This window comes from Sciurus carolinensis, chromosome 7, assembly GCF_902686445.1.
Source record: "Sciurus carolinensis chromosome 7, mSciCar1.2, whole genome shotgun sequence".
Lineage (NCBI taxonomy): Eukaryota > Metazoa > Chordata > Mammalia > Rodentia > Sciuridae > Sciurus > Sciurus carolinensis.
In genome coordinates, this window is record NC_062219.1 from 54,427,920 (window position 1) to 54,449,006 (window position 21,087).

Genomic DNA, 21,087 nt, shown 5'->3' on the forward strand with positions numbered 1-21,087 from the left:
CACAAAACTCCAGAAGTCTTAGGGAATATACTATTCTGAATGAGAATTTTCCCCATGAAATGAAAATCTTAGGTATGACCATCCCTTTTTTTCCCCTCTGATGTCAGTTTGAGCAGTCACTACTCCCTTCTAAATTACCATGAACTTTGAAACCAGTTAAATGAACTTTTATACTTTTGTACCAGGTAAAAGTAAATTGTCTTGAGAGGCAAACCACATGCTCTGAGTACAGTATATATGCTCTGGAATATTAATTCGGTGGCATCTATTTTACAGCTTTTTGGTTTTTTCCCTTATTTACTAGGTTTTGTTCATGAGATTGTCCAAAAAAAAGGTCAATTCAGGTATAATGAGATATTAACTGCACCAATAGTCAACCACTGTTAATGTTGGCTAACATCACTGATCTTCCTAGGTACAAGAAAACATTGCAAGGCGTGAGCGTGTGTGTGTGTGTGTGTGTGTGTGTGTGTGTGTGTGTGTAAGAGACAGAACACACATGTGGTCACTGGATTAAATTCTACAAAAAAAAAAAAAAACTCTGAATTCTTTCATTTTTTTAAGTAAGTAACACAATGTTTTGATACTAAAAAAAAAATCCACAGTATTTTCCAATATTTTCTCATAATTTTTGTTTGTTTTGTTTCGTTGTTTTCTGGTACTGTGGTTGTCTTGCTGTACTGGGAATCAAAGCCAGAGGCTCACACATGCTAGGCAAGCACTTTACCACTAAGCTATATCCTCAGCCCTTTCTATTTTTATTTTGAGACACAGTCTTGCTAAGTTGCACAGGCTGACCTCGAACTTGTGATCCTCCTGCCTCAGCTTCCTGAATAGCTGGGATTATAGGTGTATCATACCTACCTTTTTCAATGTTTTAGATCTGTGAAAATTACTTTATTATTTGCTAATTTGTCTTCATCTGTTTTCATTTTCCCTTTTACATAAAATGTTATTTTGTTTCATAGAAAGATAATTTTACTCATTTGTTTTTGCTGATTCAAATCTATTGCTTTCTTTTTAGTGTTTGATGTGCAGAACCTGTAATAAAATGAAAATAAATTTTAAGTACCTACTTACATGTGATGTGCTGGTATTTTTAATTTCAAAGCAAGATTAAAATGTCCATAAACACACTTTGCCAAATCCTTGCATCTGAAACGGAATGTACTTTCAACATAGACCAAAAGGGACTTTAAATACTGTGTCTATACCTGAAAACTGAACACAACATAGGTACATCCACATATATTATTAGTAACTGTATCTAAAACATAGTGGATGGTATTTTGGAGATTAAGAGACAATATGATTGTGGTAAACTCAAGTGGTAGATGGTAGAAGATATTTCTCATTCAGCATGACAGCATTTACAAACTTTTGTTCAGAAGGTGAAATTTTAGTAGCCCTTTGAAAGAAGATATTATATATAGAATAACATATATATATAAATTTTGAAGAGGAATGTTTTTAATTTTTTGGTTTGTAAATTTAACCAATTGTTCATATGTAAGTATGCTTGTGTTGATGAAAATTCCAGCAATATTTAAATGGATACAGTTCTAAATAATTAAGGTTTAGTATTCCAAAGAAAACATGAGCTTGATTTAAAATATCTGTTTACCCAATGATATAATAAAAGTAACTTTTTTCTTGATTTAACATAGTCTAATAATCTGTGACAACTGAGGGTAGAGACAAATGAAATTAGGATATCTCTTGTAAACAAAACCTAAAGGTAGTTTCCAGATATTATTTTATTATTTAATCTAATGCTGGGAATTGAACCAAGGGGCACTATACCACTACATTCTCAGCCTTTTTTTTTTTTTTTTTTTTTTGAGTACTGAGGATTAAACCCAGAGGGGATATACCACTGAGTTACATTTCTTGTCTTTTTAACTTTTTATTTTGAGATAGAGTCTTACTAAGTTGCCTAGAACTTCACTAGGTTGTTGAGACCAGTGGTGAACTTGTTCACCACTGCTTCAGCCTCCCCATTTGCTGGGATTACAGGCATGTGCCACAGCACCAGATTATAAACATTATTTAATTTTTCCCCACCTTCTTGTGGTATATAGGATATAATAAAATAGCAAGGGAAAATATACATGTATTTTTACTGCACTCTACAGTATTATTAATAAATCTGTTTTAAAGTATATATGGATTTAGGAGATAATTGATAATAATAACAAGTAAAGTTGACTTAATTATTTTTTAGGGAACTAAATCTAGCAAATGGTTTAAGCAGTACTCAAAGAGAAAATTAAAGACGGTTATTGAAGATTATCACAGAAAATATTGGAAATTGCTTTGAAATACTTTATAAATTTGGCAAGACAAAGCAAAATGAAGAAAACTATTAACTTTTTTCAGTGTTTTCTGTATTACAAAGCATTCTGTACATTTGAACAAATGTGAGGTTTAAAATGATGACATCTTTGAAACTCCTTGAAAACCCCCTCCAAATCCAAAGAAACCCTCTCAAAGTAGGATATATATCGAGTGATAGAAATGAAGTGGGGAAATTATATAGTATTGTACTGTGCAGGTTCAGTTTGCTTGATCCTGTCTTGAAGGTTGTATTTGTGTGTGGTCATTTTTACTCATGTTTTATATTTTTGGATTTGGACAGTAGCATTTAATTTTATGGGGGGACCATATAGATTTTAGAAATTGGGTGTTAGAGAATTTTAAAAGACCAGAATCTTTTCTTATGGACATTCTTATTCTTTCTTATTTTCTTCTATAGCAAGCAAGAAAATTTCCCACAGAATTCTATATTTTTACTTAAAGTATATTTTAATGGCAACTTTAATGTATATAGTATCTGGAATAATAAAGATGAAGTAAATTATCCTATATTATTGAAATCAGATATGTTTTGTCAAAGGCTAGTGAAGAGATTTTTATCTGTATTAGTTACTTTTAACCTGGGACAGGATGTCCTGTTTTATAACTTGTTGTGTTCTGCTCTGACACTATATAATTAAAAAAAAAAAAAAATTGAGGGTTGGACCTTATTGGTATCTGGAGTGGCTGAGTCCTTACTTGTTTGTCTACTTTGTGATTGGCTGAACACTGTTGCTAAGCTTGTTTTTTTTTTGTTCTTAGGGAAAGTTAAAAGTTGAGGGTGACCTATTTGAACTGCATCCTGCTACTTTTGACTCTGCTTTGCTCTTTTCTATGATCCACGTATTTTTCCTGACATCTTTTGAAGTTTATTTTTTTAACTTACCTATTCATAAACCTAATGTATAATATTTTAACATTTTAAAGTTTTAGTTGTATGTTTTTGGTACACACATTAAAGTACTATTGTTTAATTTTAAAAGTCTGGTTTAATATTTGAAAGTTGAACTTAGACTAAAGCAAGTTCTAAATAGTACTCAGCAAATTCATTTTTTAAAAAGCCTGCCTATTATAAACACTAAAGATTATCTGGACATCAATAATATCCTTATTAATTAGCACAAATTCAAAGTACTTCAGTTAAAATTTTTTTTCAGTCTAAATGTAATGTGAAATATAAGGCAATAGTTATTAGGTCAAATATTTATGATTTAAGATAAAGACATTTTTTCTGAAGGATAAGATTGGCTTTATTCATTTTTTTTTTCAAGAAGGAATAGAAATATTGATAATCCTCTCAGTTATAGTACAGATCTAGAACAGGATAGATGAAAGTTCTGTTGGAAGGTGAATTTGGTTTGTACTTTAGTAGTACTGTTGTGGTTCCCAGTACCTTTTCTCCTTGGGGTTCTATTTGCATGGATGGGAATAAGAATCTAAACTAAATTTCCCCCCAGCACTCTGCTGAAACCAATAGAAATCCTTGGAGCATTCATTCTTGGAACCTTAAAGCCCAGTTCAAGTGATGGTTGAGTAATATAGAGAGCTACAGAGTATCTTGGATCCTCCAAACCTGCTGTGAGTTTTAGGGTACAGTGCATGAGATGTTGTATGTGTGTATATCAATGATATTCAAATACATTTAAAAATTGTTAGCATACAGCCCAGCATGATGACATACGCTTATAATCCCAGTGACTCAGAAGGCTAAGGCAGGAGGTTTACAACTCAAGGCCAGTCTGAGCAACTTAGTGAGACCCTGTCCCAAAATAAAATTTAAAAGTGGGCCAGGGATCTATTTCAGTGGTAGAGTGGGTTCACTCCCCAGTAACACACACACACATGAACACACACACACACACATACACAAACTTAACAAAGTTTTTAATCAAATAATATTACAGAATTCTGACATATATACTATCTAAAATTGGTGTTTTATTAACACTTTAAGTTCAGATAATGTTTAGTTATCAAATCAGGACAATGAGGCTAATTTATGTTTTAAATAAATTTGAAATTAAGAGGTTATGGAAGTAGTTGCAGTATTCCTGTATTTTATTTGTAATATCAAGAAAATTAGATTCATACAAATAAGTAGTTTTGAATGAAAACTTTTTGTTTTGTTTCTTTCAGTGCTGGGAATCAAACCCAGGACTTTGTGCATGCTAGTGGCAAGCTCTCTATACTTCTAACCCCTGAAAACTTTTTAAAATATTTCCCCTTGTATTTTTAAAACACTCCTTAGTTAAATTGATTCAGAAGCTTGAACAAAAGTGTTAAAATAATTATTGATTTCAGACAACTACTTCCATTCTCTCTTAGATGTAAAAGTTAAAACAAGAATCACCAAAATTTACAATATGCACTAAAACTAAAGAATCATCATGGGATATAAAATCCATTCTTTTGACATTACAAGATAGACTATGATACCCTTTCAGGAGCGTGTACCTGGCAAAGGTGCCTGAGCTTCTCTTCAAATTTTCAAAGTAAAGCACCCACCTGCTCTTTTAGTTCATTCACTATTGACTCACTACTGTGGTTTTGCTCAAGAGATGTAAACAGGTATAACTTTTTAAACCAGACTAGAAGAGGTCATCTATATATCTACACCTGTTCTAATCACTGACACATTGGCAAAAATGTTCAAGTAAGTTCTCACATAGATGACAGAAGCAGCTTTAGTCCAGTAACTGAATTCTTGGTGGCAACATATTAGAGCACTCTCTAATTAATTTTTAAATTTCATTTATTTTATTTTTTACAGTTCTGGGAATTGAACCTGGGGACTCTCTACTACTGAGCTATATCCCCAACTCTTTTTTTAATCTTGAGACAGGTTCTCACTAAGTTGCCCAGGCTGGCCTCAAACTTTTGTTCATCCTGCCATAGCCTTCCAAATTGCTGGAATTACAGGTGGGTGCCAACATGCCAGCTTCTCCAATTAATTTAATGTCAATATACATTTGTAGGTTACGTTTAAAAGAAAGTTTAATATTTGGGGTTGAACAACATGAAAGTAGTCTCCAGATGTGGTCCTGTACTTTGAACTCAGGTTAAGAAATAATTACTTAATACCCTCTTGGAAAACAAGAGATCTCAGAAGGAGGTAAATAAAGAAGGTGATTCAAATATTAAAAGACCTACAACAAAAGATACTCTCAAAGGAACCGAATGGGGGTTCTTTGAGCTGTGCAAGTAAAGCATAAATTTCCCAAATTTCATTGGTAGTAATAATCATGGGGGGAATAAGGGGCAGTTTTATAGATAGGAATGACAGGATAGTTACTAGAAACAAAAAAGACAATTTGGTTTTAAATTTTTAGAATGTTATCATTAGTATTTTGTTTCATTAAATCAAAATTATTGTTAGTATGAATAAAGCATTTAAAATTCAGTCATGATTAAACTAATGGATCGTTAATATGCATTTAACTGTGGCTAAAATTCTACAAAAGAAATAGAACTTGAGAGCTTGGTTCTATCAACTCTGTGGGCTCAGGATAAGTTAATAATAATTAGGTTTGGCTTTAATCTCTTTTGAAAAGATAATTTAAAAATAATATAACTGGACACTTCCTTGTACTTAAAATTACAGTTTATTAGCCAAGTGGGTGGCACATGCTTATATCTCAACTATTCAGATGCCCAGACAGAGGGATTACAAATATAAGTCCAGCCTTGGCAACTTAGAGAGAACCTCCTCAAAATAAAATAAAAAGGGCTAGAATGTAGCTCAGTAATACAGCAGCCCTAGATTCAATTCCCAATACTGAAAAAAAAAAAAAAATTTACAGGTTACATACTAAATAGTTCTTATCTTGTAACCACAAATAGGGGCACTATGAAAAAATTTTAAATATTTTCTCCTATGTTCACATTTTAAGGCATAAATGAAATTCAGCCCTCAAAAATTGTTTTAAAGCTTATATAATATAGTACACATACAGTCTGAGAAGTATTTTCTATTTGCATATGTCATAAATTTAGTATCTTCAGTTACGTTTTATTGACTTTGTATCAGGATTTTCTTCTCCTTTAAAGCCTTTAGTAATTCCTAAGAAATATAGGATAAAGATCTCTCAACTTCCTACCAACACTCGCCTTTCCCTGAGCTTCACAGTATTCCAAATCCATTCCTTCTTATTTAATTCAACAATTATGCTGAAAAATAATTAGCCTCTAAAAGTTATGTATCTGAATAAAGCTTCCTATTTAATTTTGCTATTTCAGTAGACATTCCTTCTTATCATTTCACCTGAGATAGCCCTGAGGATAATTAAAGATAAACTTGGTTACAAAGTGTTCCATGAACCTTGTTTCTGTGCCACGAAACAATGGTATGTATACATGGAGTGGTCTGACTTGTATGTACCTGCCTGATTTAACAAGTGATCCATACATGCTGTTGTCAGAACACTTATAACTGCCATCCTGGTGTTGCAGGAGAGCAGGCACACACGCACACAACAACAACAAGAACAAAAACAACAAGTTCAAAGAAACTTGGGAGCATCTGTGGAGTCCCAGGAGGAAAAGGGGAGAGATGCTGAAAAACAGAAGTTACTTAGCAGAGCTGAACCCTGGGACAGGGTGCTTCCCAAGCAGAGCCCACCTGAGCACATAGTGGCCCAAGCTTCCAAAAATCTGTACACTGCCCAAATCTTAACAAAATAATATTGGACTTGAAATTTGTTATCGAGCTTTTAATTGAGCTAAAGTTTTATTTTTAAATGGAAACATCTTTTTGAAGTTCATTCATTTATATATACACTATGTGTTAGGCCATAAAGCATTGGAAATACAGCAATAAACAAAAACCAAAATTCTGATTTTTAATACAGCTTACCTTCTATTGAGACAGACTAAATAAATAACTATCACTCACAGTAAGCAGTGTGGATTAGTTTAAGAAGTTTGCTTTCTTTTCATCTACCAGTTATTTTAAGAGGAATGGGAATAATGTGAGGAACATCTAGAAGGTTGGGTAAACTCAGATGTGACATGTAGTGAAGGAGCTTTGAATAGCATTGAGGTCACCAGAGACCTGGGAATAGACAAAGAGAAGAGTAACAAAAATGAGGAAATAGAATACTCACCCTGAGTATAAGCAAGGGAAATACATTTTTCTTTCTTTCTGACTTATTTTCTTGCTTCCAAAATCAAGAACTTAAACTTATATACAGTCATCAAATTTTTAAAAATATATTCATTAAAAGAAGCAGTCTCATAGAATAACTTCTGCTTTGGATTCAGACAGCCTGGATTCTAATCTCAGGCTACATTTTACTAGTTTTATAACCTTAAATGAATTATCCATGCTTTAGGAATTTGTTTAACCTGAAAAACCTGACCACACACTTTAACACACTGAATCTTTGAGTGTAGAAGTAATTCTAATTTAAAACCACTGACACTTTTTGAAATACTGCTTATTGATAAGCATGGGTAATGGCCCATATTTCTGAATCTCTGTGTAGAAATTTCAAACACTATGCACTTCTAAAACAAATAACGACAGCAACAAAAAAACCCTGACACAAGAAGACCAAATGTTTATCAGCATTCTTGCTTCTTCAAAGTAATGATTCTAAATATTAAATTGAAGAAGTAAAAGCAAAAGAGAACAACATATAATTAAAGATCAGTACTAAAAGGATCTGAATGTACCCCAAACATGATGTTGAAAAGGAAAAAAGTGCTTAGCAGACAAGCTATATATATCAAAACAGGAAGATATGAGCAAGGGTGGGGGGAATTTTGACAAAATTAATAAGCAAAAGCAGCCTTATAAACCAGCATTTATTTCAAGTGAAATATTTTAATTGACAATAGAGGAGTTTTGAAGACTGCTTAAATCTTATAAATCTAACAAATCTTATTCCCACTCTTTTTTTTTTTTTTTTTTTTGGTGCTAGGGATTGAACTCAGAGGTACTTTACCACTGAGCTACATACCCAGTCCCCCCTCCCCCCACCTTTTTTTTTTTAAAACAAGGTCTTTGGTTTAAAGTCTAAAACCATTATTGTATGTTTTCTAACCAATTGTTAATTATAACTGATCCAATAAATGTGCAAATTATATTATTTTAATGTACCTTTTTTGGTTAGGGAGAAACTTTTAAGTTTTAACATGTGGTCCATAAGAGCATGATTATGCCTTTTAGCCTGATAATTATTCTCTACTAGAATATACTTGTTCCTTTTCATGAATCAATTATAATTTTTTAAAGACCTATGGTTTCAGAAAAGACAATTGGTCAACAGAACAGAATTTGAAAGGATAAGAACTAGAATACAATGAAACATGATTACCTCCCTCAAGGAACTTACTATCTTGTTGCGGAGACAAAATCCACCTTCATCCCTTACACTTTTCTCCATTCCCATAATTCTTCAGACTACCCTCTTGCCTTGCCAAAATTGCCCCAACAGCTGTTCTAACTGATCACTTGCCTCCAGTTTTGTCCTTTCCAATACATTTTTCTAAATCTTAGCTGAAATGCAACTCTGATGTCACATTGTTATTTAAAACTTTCAATAACTTCACAATACTCTTAAGAATGAAATTCACATTCCTTAATGAAGTTTGAAAAAGGTCCCTAATTTATTGCTTATCTTTTACCTAAATTCTTTCCATAATTCTCACCCTCTGCTCTAGACCTACTGAACTCACTTTATTGGGTTTCTCTAAAGGACTCATCTCTCTTGCTTCTGTGTCTTTGTTAAGACCTGTCCCGACTCTCCCAAATCCTCCCAAACTTTCTAATCCAGTCATCTCTATTAATGCTAAGTTCTATCCCAAATGTCTCTCTTCAGGAAGCTTATCTTGAACCACCACTCCAAGTATTTTATACTTCTCCCTAAGTATTTTATACTTCTATGCTAAAATCAAGTCATTTGGCATCACTTTGCTTATATAGGTGTATCAGCTTGTTCTTAAGGAAAATAAGGCTGAAAGCATTCCTGCTAAAGGTATAGTAGACTAACACATTCTTAGAGGAAATAAGCTATGTCAGAATTACTATTACTTCTTTGAGTAAATGTCAGGATTCTTCCTAAAAGGAAGAAAATGTTGAAATGAATTGTTTAAATAGCAGACTTTGTAAAATACTGCTGGCCTATATTGATAACCTGTATTAAATATATTTTTTTTAAAAAAGTCCTTTCCAATCACTGTTCTTGCACTCAATGTTCATCTTTTTAGCAGATGTTTATTGCATGCCTGCATGAGTCTACCACTGGATACCTTCAGTAGGACATTTGGCCTACTCAATAATTAAATCGTTGAAAAAAAACCAAACTTTTTATTGAATGATTTGAAACAAAACATTTCCAGAAGTGAAATCTACACAATGATGTTTGCAGGCCAATTAATACATTTGTTGCAATGTTTGGTCACTGTAGGTTTATAAGGAGGCAACTTTTTTTATGTTAAATAGACTAATTCACAGTACTGCTCTATGTAACAAAGTAGAAATTAGTACTCTTTGAAATATTTAGGTCAGTATTTATAAAGACCATAAAGAAATCGTGACATTTAATGGCTTGAAGTTTCTCTGTAAACCACTGAATTAGAATGTGTTAAAATTATTTTTCTTTTCATATAAGGCAGCATTAACATAAATACTAGATTGAAACTTTCTGGAAAAAGGAATCCTAATTGGAACCTCTCACTCAATTTAGTACATCTAAAATATTTTTTCAATAAATAATTATCAAGTTCTAAACATCAGACACTACTATATGTATGCTGTTTGCAGTTTTAAACTGCATTTAATTATTTAAACCACTTTGGGGTCAGTTGAATAGGTACTTTTCTGGGCTTCTCATGGAAAATAGAAAGGTAAGTAAGCATTTTCCATTTTGCAATAGATAATAATTTAATGTCACAAATAAGGTGACAGAAAACAGAATCACAGCTCAACTATTCCAGTACCAGAATCGTCATTTTTCATGTACTTCTTTCATTTTCTAAATTATATATTTCACAAGCCAATACATCAGGTGCTTTTATGTTCCCAAGTTATTCATTTACAACCAGTTTATCTTAGAGGGCATATCATATTGCTGCAAACTGAATGACATACTAGGTTTGTTTTGTTTGTGGTTGAGTGGACATTTGGTTATACATTTTTGGTGGGGGTCCAAGGTGGGGAGGCCTGTGCTCAGTGGAAGAGCTTAAGAAGCCTCTGTAGCCTTTTTTTCTGTTAACCTGAACTCAAAAAGTCCTCTAGACCAGTAAAAAATATTTTGGGTACTTTTATTTTGTTTTTAAAATTTTTTTTTTTATTTTTTAATTTTTTGGTGGGTACTTTAGTTATTTTAAGATGTTAAGAACACTTAACATCTAATTTCTCTGGAGGAGATAAAGTTACCATTTTTAAAATGCCATTTTTAAAATTTGTTCTAATTACTTATACGTGACAGTAGAATGCACTTTGACATATCACATGTAAATGGAGTATAACTTCTCATTCTTCTGGTTGTACCAGTGGGTCCTGTAGTCATATATGTACATGGGGTAATAATGTCCGATTCATTCTACTCTGCTCCCTACCTCCATACCCCCTCCCCTCCTTTCACTTCCCTCTGCCTAATCTAAAGTGACTCTGAGCTGAAAGAGTAACTTAGGCTTCTCTGAGATGTTGTAACCTCCCGAAGACTGAAACTCATTTTCATTTGTGAATTCTGGTTCTGTGTCCATCCGTATTTGCTGATTTAATTGCTACTGTTTCCTTCTGTTTTCTGTTTGTTTGTTTTTGTTTTGTTGGTGCTGGGGATGGAACCCTGGGCCTCCTGCACACTCTTACTGAGCCACACTCCCAGTCTTCCGCTTGTTTCCATCTGTCCTGCCTAACATCATTTTTTCCTTAACCTGAGCATGTAAGCTTTTGAAAACACAAGGGCAAATATGGAAAAAGAAATCTAATTTACAAGTTGATTTTTTAAAAGAAGTTAATAAAGCTATGTAAGGAAGGAAATACTATCAACAGAGAACTTGGGATATATGGGTTGTAGATCCAACAATGTCAGTTATTTGTACTCTTTCATAACCTATATTTTCTTAAGTTCCTCATCAGATTTCAGAGAGAGAGATTCTTTCTTTAAAACCCAGGGTGCTTATGAGGGAATATTAGAACACTGAAAGCATTAGAAAGTACTTGGGAAGAGAAGACAACTCAGAGGTCTGCTACCAAGGCTTAATGTCTATGGAAGAGAGTGATATTTATAGATTCTACAGTTTGCCAAAAATAAACTTTAAATTGAATATAGGCCACGGTCTCATACTTGTTCCTTTATTCCGTGACCCATTCAGCGTTGTCTGGAAATTATCGGAAAGGAAGAAGGGAAATTTCAATAGTTTTTACATTTAAAGAGAATTTCATTCCTCCTGGAGCTGTGAGGCTCGATCTCTACAGAGGTTGGTTGCTGTTGGCTCTAGATACATGGCTCGAGCCAAGTGGGGGCGGGAGGATAGACTCGCTTTTTCCCTGAAGCCGGAGGGCTCGCGCGGCACCTTCAAGCCTCAATGCACGCTCACCTCCGGGTCCACCCGGCTCCTTCTGGACCTGAGAATTAGCTCATCGCCAGGAGCCTGGCCTTCCAGGTTGTTTTCCGTCTGACCGCGTCAGGTCGCCCGCCGCCGCCTGCCCATCGGCGCCGAAGGGACGGGGTTATGCGGAACCGGGGCCCTCATTGGCGAGCGCGACCGCCAGAGCAGAGGAGTGACAGGCGTGGGGTGGGGCGGGGCCGCGCAGCTTGTTTGTCGGCACCGCCCCGCCCCCGACGTCCGCGCTGACTGAATCGCTGCAGCCCAGAGCCGCGGCTGGCCGCCCTGCTCTCGCCTCGCTTGTCCGTAGTGGTCCCTGCGCCGACATGCGCCTGGCCACCGCAGCAAACGAGGCGTACACGACCTCGTTGACAGTCTCGGAGCTGCTGGGCTGCAAGCAGTGCGGCGGGGGCCGTGTCCAGGACGAGGTACCCGGGCGAGGGGCTGGGTGGACGGGCGGGTTCACCTGGCCGAGTCGCCTGTGCTGTGCGGAGTCGCGTCGTGGTCCACATTCGCACCCTAACAGCATCCGAACCGCTCCCCAGGGAGGCGGGAGCCCGCGTAGCAGCCACAGGCTGGCCGCCCTGTACCGACCAGTGTGTCTTGGCGGTCCAGCCGAGCTCAGGTGGAGGAGCGGCCTGTGTTTGGCAGGAAGACCTTTTCTACCCAGAGTCGACCCCGAGGCCAAAAATGCTGAGCTGGGAGAGACAGCTGACGAGGTCATTTAAATGGAAGTCTCCAAAACATAAATAACGTTGTTTTCTGTACAAGTCTCCACAAGTCAGGAATCCAACCAAGCTCTCTAGTCCTAGCGTAAAACAGCCTGTGGATTTTTATCTCCTAGTGTTGTCAAAACAGATTATTCAGCCATCCTCACCCCCTCTGCCTCCTACTTAAATAAAAAAGGGAAAAATACAGTTTGAGTCCGCGGAAAGAATATGTTGCCTAGAATAAATATGTTCTGCAAGCTCAATGACGTTATGCACAGCGTCTACCCTTGTTTATTAAACCATCCCAGTTGTGTCTGAGTTGGCTTTCAAAAAGAGCTATTTAATTGTGAATTTTTTTTTTCTCAATAGATGGAAATAGGACATTTGAAAGTTACTAATGTAATCTTAACTAAACTTGAACCTTTACAATACTTTGATTCAAAAGGTAATGAGAAGGTAGAGAATTTTTAATTGGTATGAATTATTGCCTTAGCTCAAGAAATCTAAGTGTGAATAATTTCTCTGCAGCTTTGCTTATTAAAATGGCTCAGGTTTAGTAATTACATTTTATTTAGTTAGTTATTTTTGGCAAATGGACTGTATATTACCAATACAGTATGTATATCATGAAAACTTAAATAAACCTTGTGAAGGGTATAGAACACCAAATTTTTTTTAGATTTTAATATCGATGGATATATTATATAGATACCAGAACAACCTTAAAAAAAATCTCATAACGTTGCTCTGGAAGCTTTACCAAAGTGAGAAACAATATGAAAGTGTTGAATTAGCATTTACAGTTTCTGTTTGCAGACCGTAACAGATCTTTTTTCATTTTGAGTAGAAATGAGCCCCAATCATCATGCCTGAATAGATCTGTTATTTCTGGTGGTGTTTGTGTGCAGAATCCTGATTCTTGCCCAGATCTAGAATTTCTAAATATAGCCATGTAAAGTAGAAGATAAAGAGATACATTTTAGCTTGCACATTGATTATAGTGCTTGGGAGATTGTGTTCAGGAAACCAGGAAGCTGTGTATAGTTTTATTTCATTTTTAATACATCCAACATGTAGGAAGTTAAATTGGGAAGTAGTGCATTATAGCAAAACTAGTCACTTTATGAAAGAATTAATGACACAATTCTTTCAAATAGCAAGCTTCCATAATGCTTTTAAATTAAAATTAATTTTCCAGAAATGATACTACTTAGCAAAGTGTAGGGCACACCTAAGGCCTAAAGCAGTTTTCCAATGAAATAATGTGTGTGTGTGTGTATTACTAGGCCTGTACTCTAGTACTGAGCCCCATCCCCAGCCCATATGTAATACTTTGAAGTCAGTAAGTTTTTATTTTTCTAAAATATGGTTCATAGAACACTCACAAGAGAGGGACTCTACATATTTCTTTGTTTTATTTTGCAGTACTGGGCATTGAACTGAGAGACACTGTATCACAGAGCTATACCCCCAGGGTCCTCCTCCTCCCTTTTGTGTGTGTGTGGGGAGACGGGGGTCGACAAGGTCACCAAGTTACCCAGGCTGGCCTTGAACTTTAAGTTCTCCTGCCTCAGCTTTCTGAGTGGCTAGGATTACAGGCCTGCCACAATACCCTGCTTCCATACCTCTAAATACCAAAGTAACGTTAATGACAATTTTAGAAGAAATACTAGTATGCCTTGCAGTAGTAGGGATATTTCTTTGTAACTCTTCTAGAGCTCTTCATTTATGTTTAAATGTTTTGAATGTTAGAAGGCTAGCACCCAGCTATAGGCAGTAATTCTTCCAGAGAGGGGTAAGTGGATTTGGAACTTTCACTTTTTATACAGTTTATCTTTACCTTGTTAAAATGTGTTTCAAAAAACAATTAACTAGCCTGGGTACAGTGTTGCACGCCTAAAATCCAAGCAACTCAGGAGGCTGAGGAGGAGGATCATAAGTTCAAAGCCAGCCTCAGGGGCTGGGGACATAGCTCAGTTGGTAGAGTGCTTGCCTTGCAAGCTCAAGGCCCTGGGTTCAATCCCCAGCACCTAGCCAGACTCTGTCTCAAAATAAAAAGGGCTAGGGATGTGGACCAGTGGTTTAGTGACCCTGGGTTCAATACAGAATACCAAAAAATTAAAAATTAAAAAAAAGAACAAATAGCAACAACAAAAAAACCAAACCCAAACCACTTACCTGCTTTTTAAATTTTAAAGTGAGATTAACATTGATATTGTTTTCAGTTATATTCTAAAATATCTAGGTATGATTTGAAAAAAAATACAGCAAGTGCAGAAAGAAAAATAAAATCATTTGCTTATTTTACTTTTCAACTCTTTTTTTCAAGTTTCCTACCATAAGCCAACAACTTTTTTTATTTTGCATTCATAGCAAATCAATCATTCTTTCACTTATGGATATTGATATAGATTCGCAAATGTATCTTTAACAAATTTGAAACACCTGATTAGAACTGTACTTTTAGTCCACAAACACTGATTCATAGAGCAATACAGTACACACATAGATTTTCTGTGGTACTATCAACAAGGCAGTAAGAATTTTCATACTCTAAAAATTAATGTGTTAGTATTACACACTGATGAGGAAATAGGTTTGGAGCAATAGTGTGATGGTAAAGCTGTTGCCACTTCTTTCAGAGATGATTATAGCATTGTTGAGGGGAAGGGACTTTCAGTTCTTATGTTTTTCCAACCACACCTTCACAGAGAATCTGTGAGGCTTGTGCTGTAATTAGCATCTACATCTGCTTTTCAGCAAGGCCATTTGCTGTTGGCAGTTCTGCCTTCTAGAATCTGGATTGACCAAAATTTGCTTAGAGTCAGTTTCTCACAGCTACAGATGGAGAAATAATCCCACCAATATGTACAAGTATAATGTACCAATTTTAAAATGGAAAAAACAAAACAACAAAAGATGGAGAAATAATTGAAGTAATCTAAATAGGAAGTAACAAAATGCATTTAGTTTGGCATATGATCAACTGCAGTGCTTTTTTGTTAAAACACCTGCTAGAAAATAGTGTGTAACTATTTTGCCACAGGACAAAAGTTTCAAATGTGAATTTTCCAGAATATCAAAACTTTTAATCTTTTAGAAACTAAGAACAGTAAGAGACTGAGGCTGGAGGATCTTGAGTTCAAAGCCAGTCTCTGCAAAAGCAAGGTGCTAAGCAACTCAGTGAGACCTTGTCTCTTAATAAAATACAAAATAGGATTGGGGATGTGACTCAGTGGTTAACTGACCCTGAGATCAAACTCTGATACCCACCCCCGCAAAAAAAAAAAAAAAAAAAAAAAGAGGTATCTAAAGGGATCTGCAAAGTATCAAAAACTCTGAGACTCAAAAGAGTAATAATTGAAGGTGCCAACTCTAGAGTCAGACTTCCTAGATTCAGCATTCATCTCCACTCTTCATTATACTGGCTCTGGACTGAATTTGACTTTCTGCTATCATTTAGCTGTGCAAAATGGAGATGATAATAGTACCTGTCTCACAGACTGATAAAAAAAAGCTCTAAGACATTGATAGATTTTTTTTAAATGAAGATTTTAGAATACTAAATACCCCTTCCAGGCCTTAATCATAATTTACATGCTCCTTGCCAGGCTGGTATCTCATCAAAGAATGAGTATTATCACAATACCAAGAGGTATTGTATAATTGTATATAATCCATCCCAAAGAGTATTTGCTTTTTCTTAACATCCTATTTAAAACACACAGAAAGAATGTCATTTCTAAAGAAATCAGGCTAGGCGGGCTTGACCACTGAAGGCTAAAGAAAAAAGGGAGGCAGTGGTATCAACTGGGCTACTAAATTTGGCTAAAGGAATGGACTGACTTGTAAAGGCTCAAAAATTGTGACCACTGAAAAAGACACTTAGCCATACCTGTAAGAAAATAACTCATTTTTGAAACACTCATAGCCATCTTCTTGGAATTGTGAAATAATTGTTTTATAATAGTTTCATATGTACAGTATATGTTAATATGGAAACAAGACCATAGTAATATAATTTAACCTCTGTTTTGATGCCCATGTGATATCAATTTGGTATCATTAAAAAGAAATACCACCCACATGGCTGAAAATGTATTTTGTAGGATAAAGTTCTAAAAATGGAATTACTGAGGCTTTTTTCTCTTTACAAATAGTAAGGTATACATATTATGCCCTTTGCTTACCATGCCCAAAATATATATGTCTTAAGATCTTTTAAAGTCAACCTAATAGAACTGCTTCATTCTTTGTAAGTACTGCCCACTAATTCTATTGGTCATACTGAACTTGATTGAAACAGTTCTCTATTGATGAACACTTGTTTTCAGTCCTATACTATTAGAAATAATGTTTCAGTGATTATCATTTTATATGTGACATTTCATAAATGTGAGTATATCCGTAGGTCAACACTTAGAATAGTCATTCATTTAAAGTGTATGTGACTTTGTAATTTTGATCAGTATTGCAAATTGCCTTCCCTAGAGGTTGCAGTAATTTATATACACCTTGTACTCTGACATTTCCCCCTCATACTTCAAAACATTCCTATCAGTAATATATGAGCACTAAATGATTGCTTCTCCATCCCCTGTCAAACATAACCTATTATGACTTTTTGATTATAAGTAATCTTTTTGAAGAAAAATGGTACTTCCTATTTACAGGTTTGTTGTGTGTGTTTACCAGTTTTTCAGCCATTTTTCTTTTCTTTGAACTGTTGATGTTCTTTACTCATTTCCTGTAAGATTTTTGGAGTTTTTTTAAATTGATTTGTAGGAGTCTTTATGTGTTACAAAATATATATATATATATATTTAGCCGGTCATGGTGGCACCCACCTGTAATCCCAGTTATTTAGGAGGCTAAGGCAGGAGGATCACAAGTTTGAAGTCAGCCTCAGCAAAATTAAAAAAAAAAAAAAGGACTAGGAATATAGCTCAGTGGTAGAGCACCCCTGGGTTCAATTAGCAGTCCAAAAAAATTGTTTTAGCCCTTTGCTATATGACTTACAAATATCCTGCTTTCTGTTCATGTTTGACCTTGTCTTAATATATTAATATATATTTTTGCATGTGAAAACTTTATGCCAGTGAATTTTTTATTGATACATTATAATTGTACAAAATAGGAGGATTCATTTTGTTTTATTCATACATGCACATAACATAATTTGGTCAATTTCATTGTTCATATGTCATTACACTTTTATTTTATGACTTATGGGTTTTGTGGCATTATTAGGCCCTGTTCCACTGTTTTCTTCTAATACTGTGATGATTTTTTGTTTGTGTTTTCACATTTAACTCTGATATATTGTGAGAAAAATATGATTTTAGGATATCAACTTCACTTTTTTTCTGAGAGACTATCCAGTTGTCCCAATATTATTTTGAAAATAATCCATTTCTCCCCTTTTTGAAATGACACCTTTTCATATACTACCATCCCAAGTATAGTATCTCTTAGTTATAAAATGAATAATAACACTTAGTCATTTCCCTAAAATTCTTTTTTGTTCATATAAGATAATATTTAAAGATTAATCAAATGAGAAGGGTTAAATGTTGATTTTAGCCTTATAGTCTTACCCACTAAATTTTGTTTAAAACGTATATAGTTGGATCAGAGATTTAGCTTAAAAAGGCTAGTAGAGTCATCATTTTGTCAGGATGATATATTGAATAATAGGATTATGGGTTTATTTCTGGCAGTTATTTTAGAATATTAAAACTGAGACACATACCTGGCCAGACTAGTGAATTAATGTCTCCTCTGTCAGATGGTATTATATTATATACTTTTTTTATATAATTTTTTTTTTTTTTTTCCGGTGCTGGGGATTGAACCCAGGACCTTGTGCTTGCAAGGCAAGCACTCTACCAACTGAGCTTTATCTCCAGCCCTATATACTGTCTTTAGTTTAAGTGTTAAAAAACCAGGATAAGAAACCATTTACCTCCAGTATAAGATGTGATTTATATAGTATTTTATAGATTCCATTGGCCAAGATAGCCTACTTTGAATCTAAATCTTGATTTCTCATAATATTCTCTTAAATTTTGTCCTGCCTACTTAATTTTTAAAAAAGTCCACTCTGCTCAAAAGATTCTTATTCACTTAGACCATATTTCTTGAATTGCTGGCACATGTCCTCTCTCTGCCCCCTCCCATTTTTTTTTAAGATGAAAGTATCTCACTGGACCTGGAAGCTTACACCTATAATCCCAGCTCCTTGGGAGGCTGCAGGAAGATCCCAAGTTTGATGTCAGCCTAGGCAACTTATAGAGACCTTGTCCCAAAGGAAAACAAAATAAAGGACTGGGGATGTAACTCAATGGTAGAGTACTTGCCTTAGCATGCACAAAGCCCTAGGTTCAATACCCAGTACTGAAAATAATAATAATAATAATCAGAAGAAAGTATTTGGTTTATATCATGAATCTTTGGAAGCAGTAAGGAGAATGTAGAAATAATATTGGTAATTCTATAAGCAGGGGTTAATATTTAGTTGTATAAACTCTAAAACATTTTTTAATGATACTAGTTTGATAAAACATAGACTTTTCCCCCACCAAAAAAAGAAGAAAAGTTTTATCATTTTATTTCTGTAAGTACACCGTACTTGGAAAAATAAAGGAAGTCCTAATAGTAGTTTGCCAGTTTTTGTAGTCACTCATCACTGTCAATAGAAAGTATAAAATTCTAGATGGACTATGACAAAAGGTAGAAGACATTTATTTCTGATAACTTGAGCTTTTCTACAAGTGAAGTTGATGGCATCCTATAAATAAAAAGCAATTTAAAGCAAACTTAGAAACAAATTTCTCTAAAATTGTTTTATTCAACCACATGGAAAACATGCCTCTTTTGCTAATTTAACTAACTGGTTTTTATTTCTTATATTTCTATCCTTATTGTGAAGTTTTGTTATAGACTAATGATTACACTTTTTCCTGTTTAAGACATCGAAAGGTATTACTTTTGCATTTCCTGACAAGATGCACAGGGATTGACATTTTTGTTGAGTTTTGGATGTATAAACACATTGGTCTTATTTTGTATCACTGTCAGCCCACAGGGTTGGCTGCTATGTGCTGAACTTTCTGTTCTAGACTTTCTGCCAAGTACTTTATGCAAAACTCTGGTTTTAGTGAAACAGGTTTTATTGTTTTTAGTCAGAGTCGTATTATAGGTTGTTGCTAGCTATGTGATGCAAACAGAAGAGTTGGTACATGTATATATAGACGTGAAAACAAACCACCACAACAAGCCTGTCTCTGTTCAACTGGTTGTTTTCCCTCCCATTCCCGTATCCTCAGTTCATGTTGTTTACTGCTGGAAGCCTGAGGTGGTGTAATTTTCTTTTCTAGGAACTTGGAATTAGAATTCCTCGACCACTAGGACACGGACCAAGCAGATTCATCCCAGAAAAGGAGGTGTGTTGTTTGTGAATATAAGTAGTGAATTGTATGCTTTTAAGGAACTTTTTATGACCCACATCTTGGCATCTGAACAACTATTGGTCAACAACATGTTTTGGACAGCATTGATAACAGTTAATCATGCTTTGGCAGTGAATCTATGGGATTAGAAAGCTGATGTAGTTGTACCAGTTTCTAGTATATCATGATGCTTTTTTAACACCCATATTTAATCAAGCAAAGCCAAGACTGCTTTTTTGAGTTGTTTTTTTTTTTTTACTAATAATACTTCACCTGCTTATTTTTAGATCTTGCCTAGGTTTACCCATAAACTAAGTTACTTGGTCCTGACCATCTCCACAGGCTGGTATGACTACTAGATTGGGTCTTTAATTCTATATATGTAAAAACATCTATGTTTTAATTTTCATTTAAGAATTGTTTGCTGTTAGTTAATTGTAGTTCTCCTTAAATTGAGTGAGAGTAGGTGGTATTGTAAGGAAGGACTTTAGTGTGTATTTGTGAGGTCTGCAACTTTGATAATCCAAATCTGTTTCTTAGTGTGGATCCTGGCCAAGTCTGATCAAGCAGCCGATCTAGATGGCCTTTAATGTTCAGCTTTTGTTGTTTATCCCCTACTGTATAATGTTACTGTTTATTCTTCTGTTTTGCTACCAATTGAGTTTAAATTCTTAATCCCCCTTAAACCAAATTTTTAACACCAAATTTACAATTTATATAACCATAGTATTCTTCTCATTTATACAGATTCTCCAAGTGGGGAGTGAAGACGCACAAATGCATGCTTTATTTGCAGATTCTTTTGCTGCTTTGGGTCGTTTGGATAACATTACATTAGTGATGGTTTTCCATCCACAATATTTAGAAAGTTTCTTAAAAACTCAACACTATCTACTGCAAATGGATGGGCCATTACCCCTACATTACCGGCACTACATTGGAATTATGGTTTGTAAAAATTCAGTGAAAAAACTTTTCTGCCTGCTTTATTAATCTCTTTATGAGATAGTTTTTGC

General features: G+C 34.9%; 2 protein-coding genes across 5 annotated transcripts in view; one reads left to right on the forward strand and one right to left on the reverse strand.

Moving 5' to 3' along the window:
• Cep57l1 (centrosomal protein 57 like 1) overlaps positions 1-12,026 on the reverse strand; it is a 136,199-nt gene extending 124,173 nt beyond the window's left edge. Inside the window, exon 1 of the mRNA XM_047557899.1 lies at positions 11,902-12,026. The gene's annotated coding sequence lies outside the window, so the exon portion shown is untranslated. The remainder of the gene's footprint in view (positions 1-11,901) is intronic.
• Positions 1-21,087, forward strand: part of Sesn1 (sestrin 1) — a 96,125-nt gene that overhangs the window by 60,236 nt on the left and 14,802 nt on the right. For 3 of the 4 annotated variants that reach the window (XM_047557893.1, XM_047557891.1, XM_047557894.1), the window contains exons 2-3: positions 20,000-20,065; positions 20,819-21,019. In XM_047557893.1, coding sequence (XP_047413849.1) covers positions 20,000-20,065; positions 20,819-21,019 — 267 coding nt within the window. Of the gene's footprint in view, positions 1-12,151; positions 12,339-19,999; positions 20,066-20,818; positions 21,020-21,087 lie in introns of those variants that run through there. The other variant, XM_047557892.1, reaches the window with a different exon arrangement.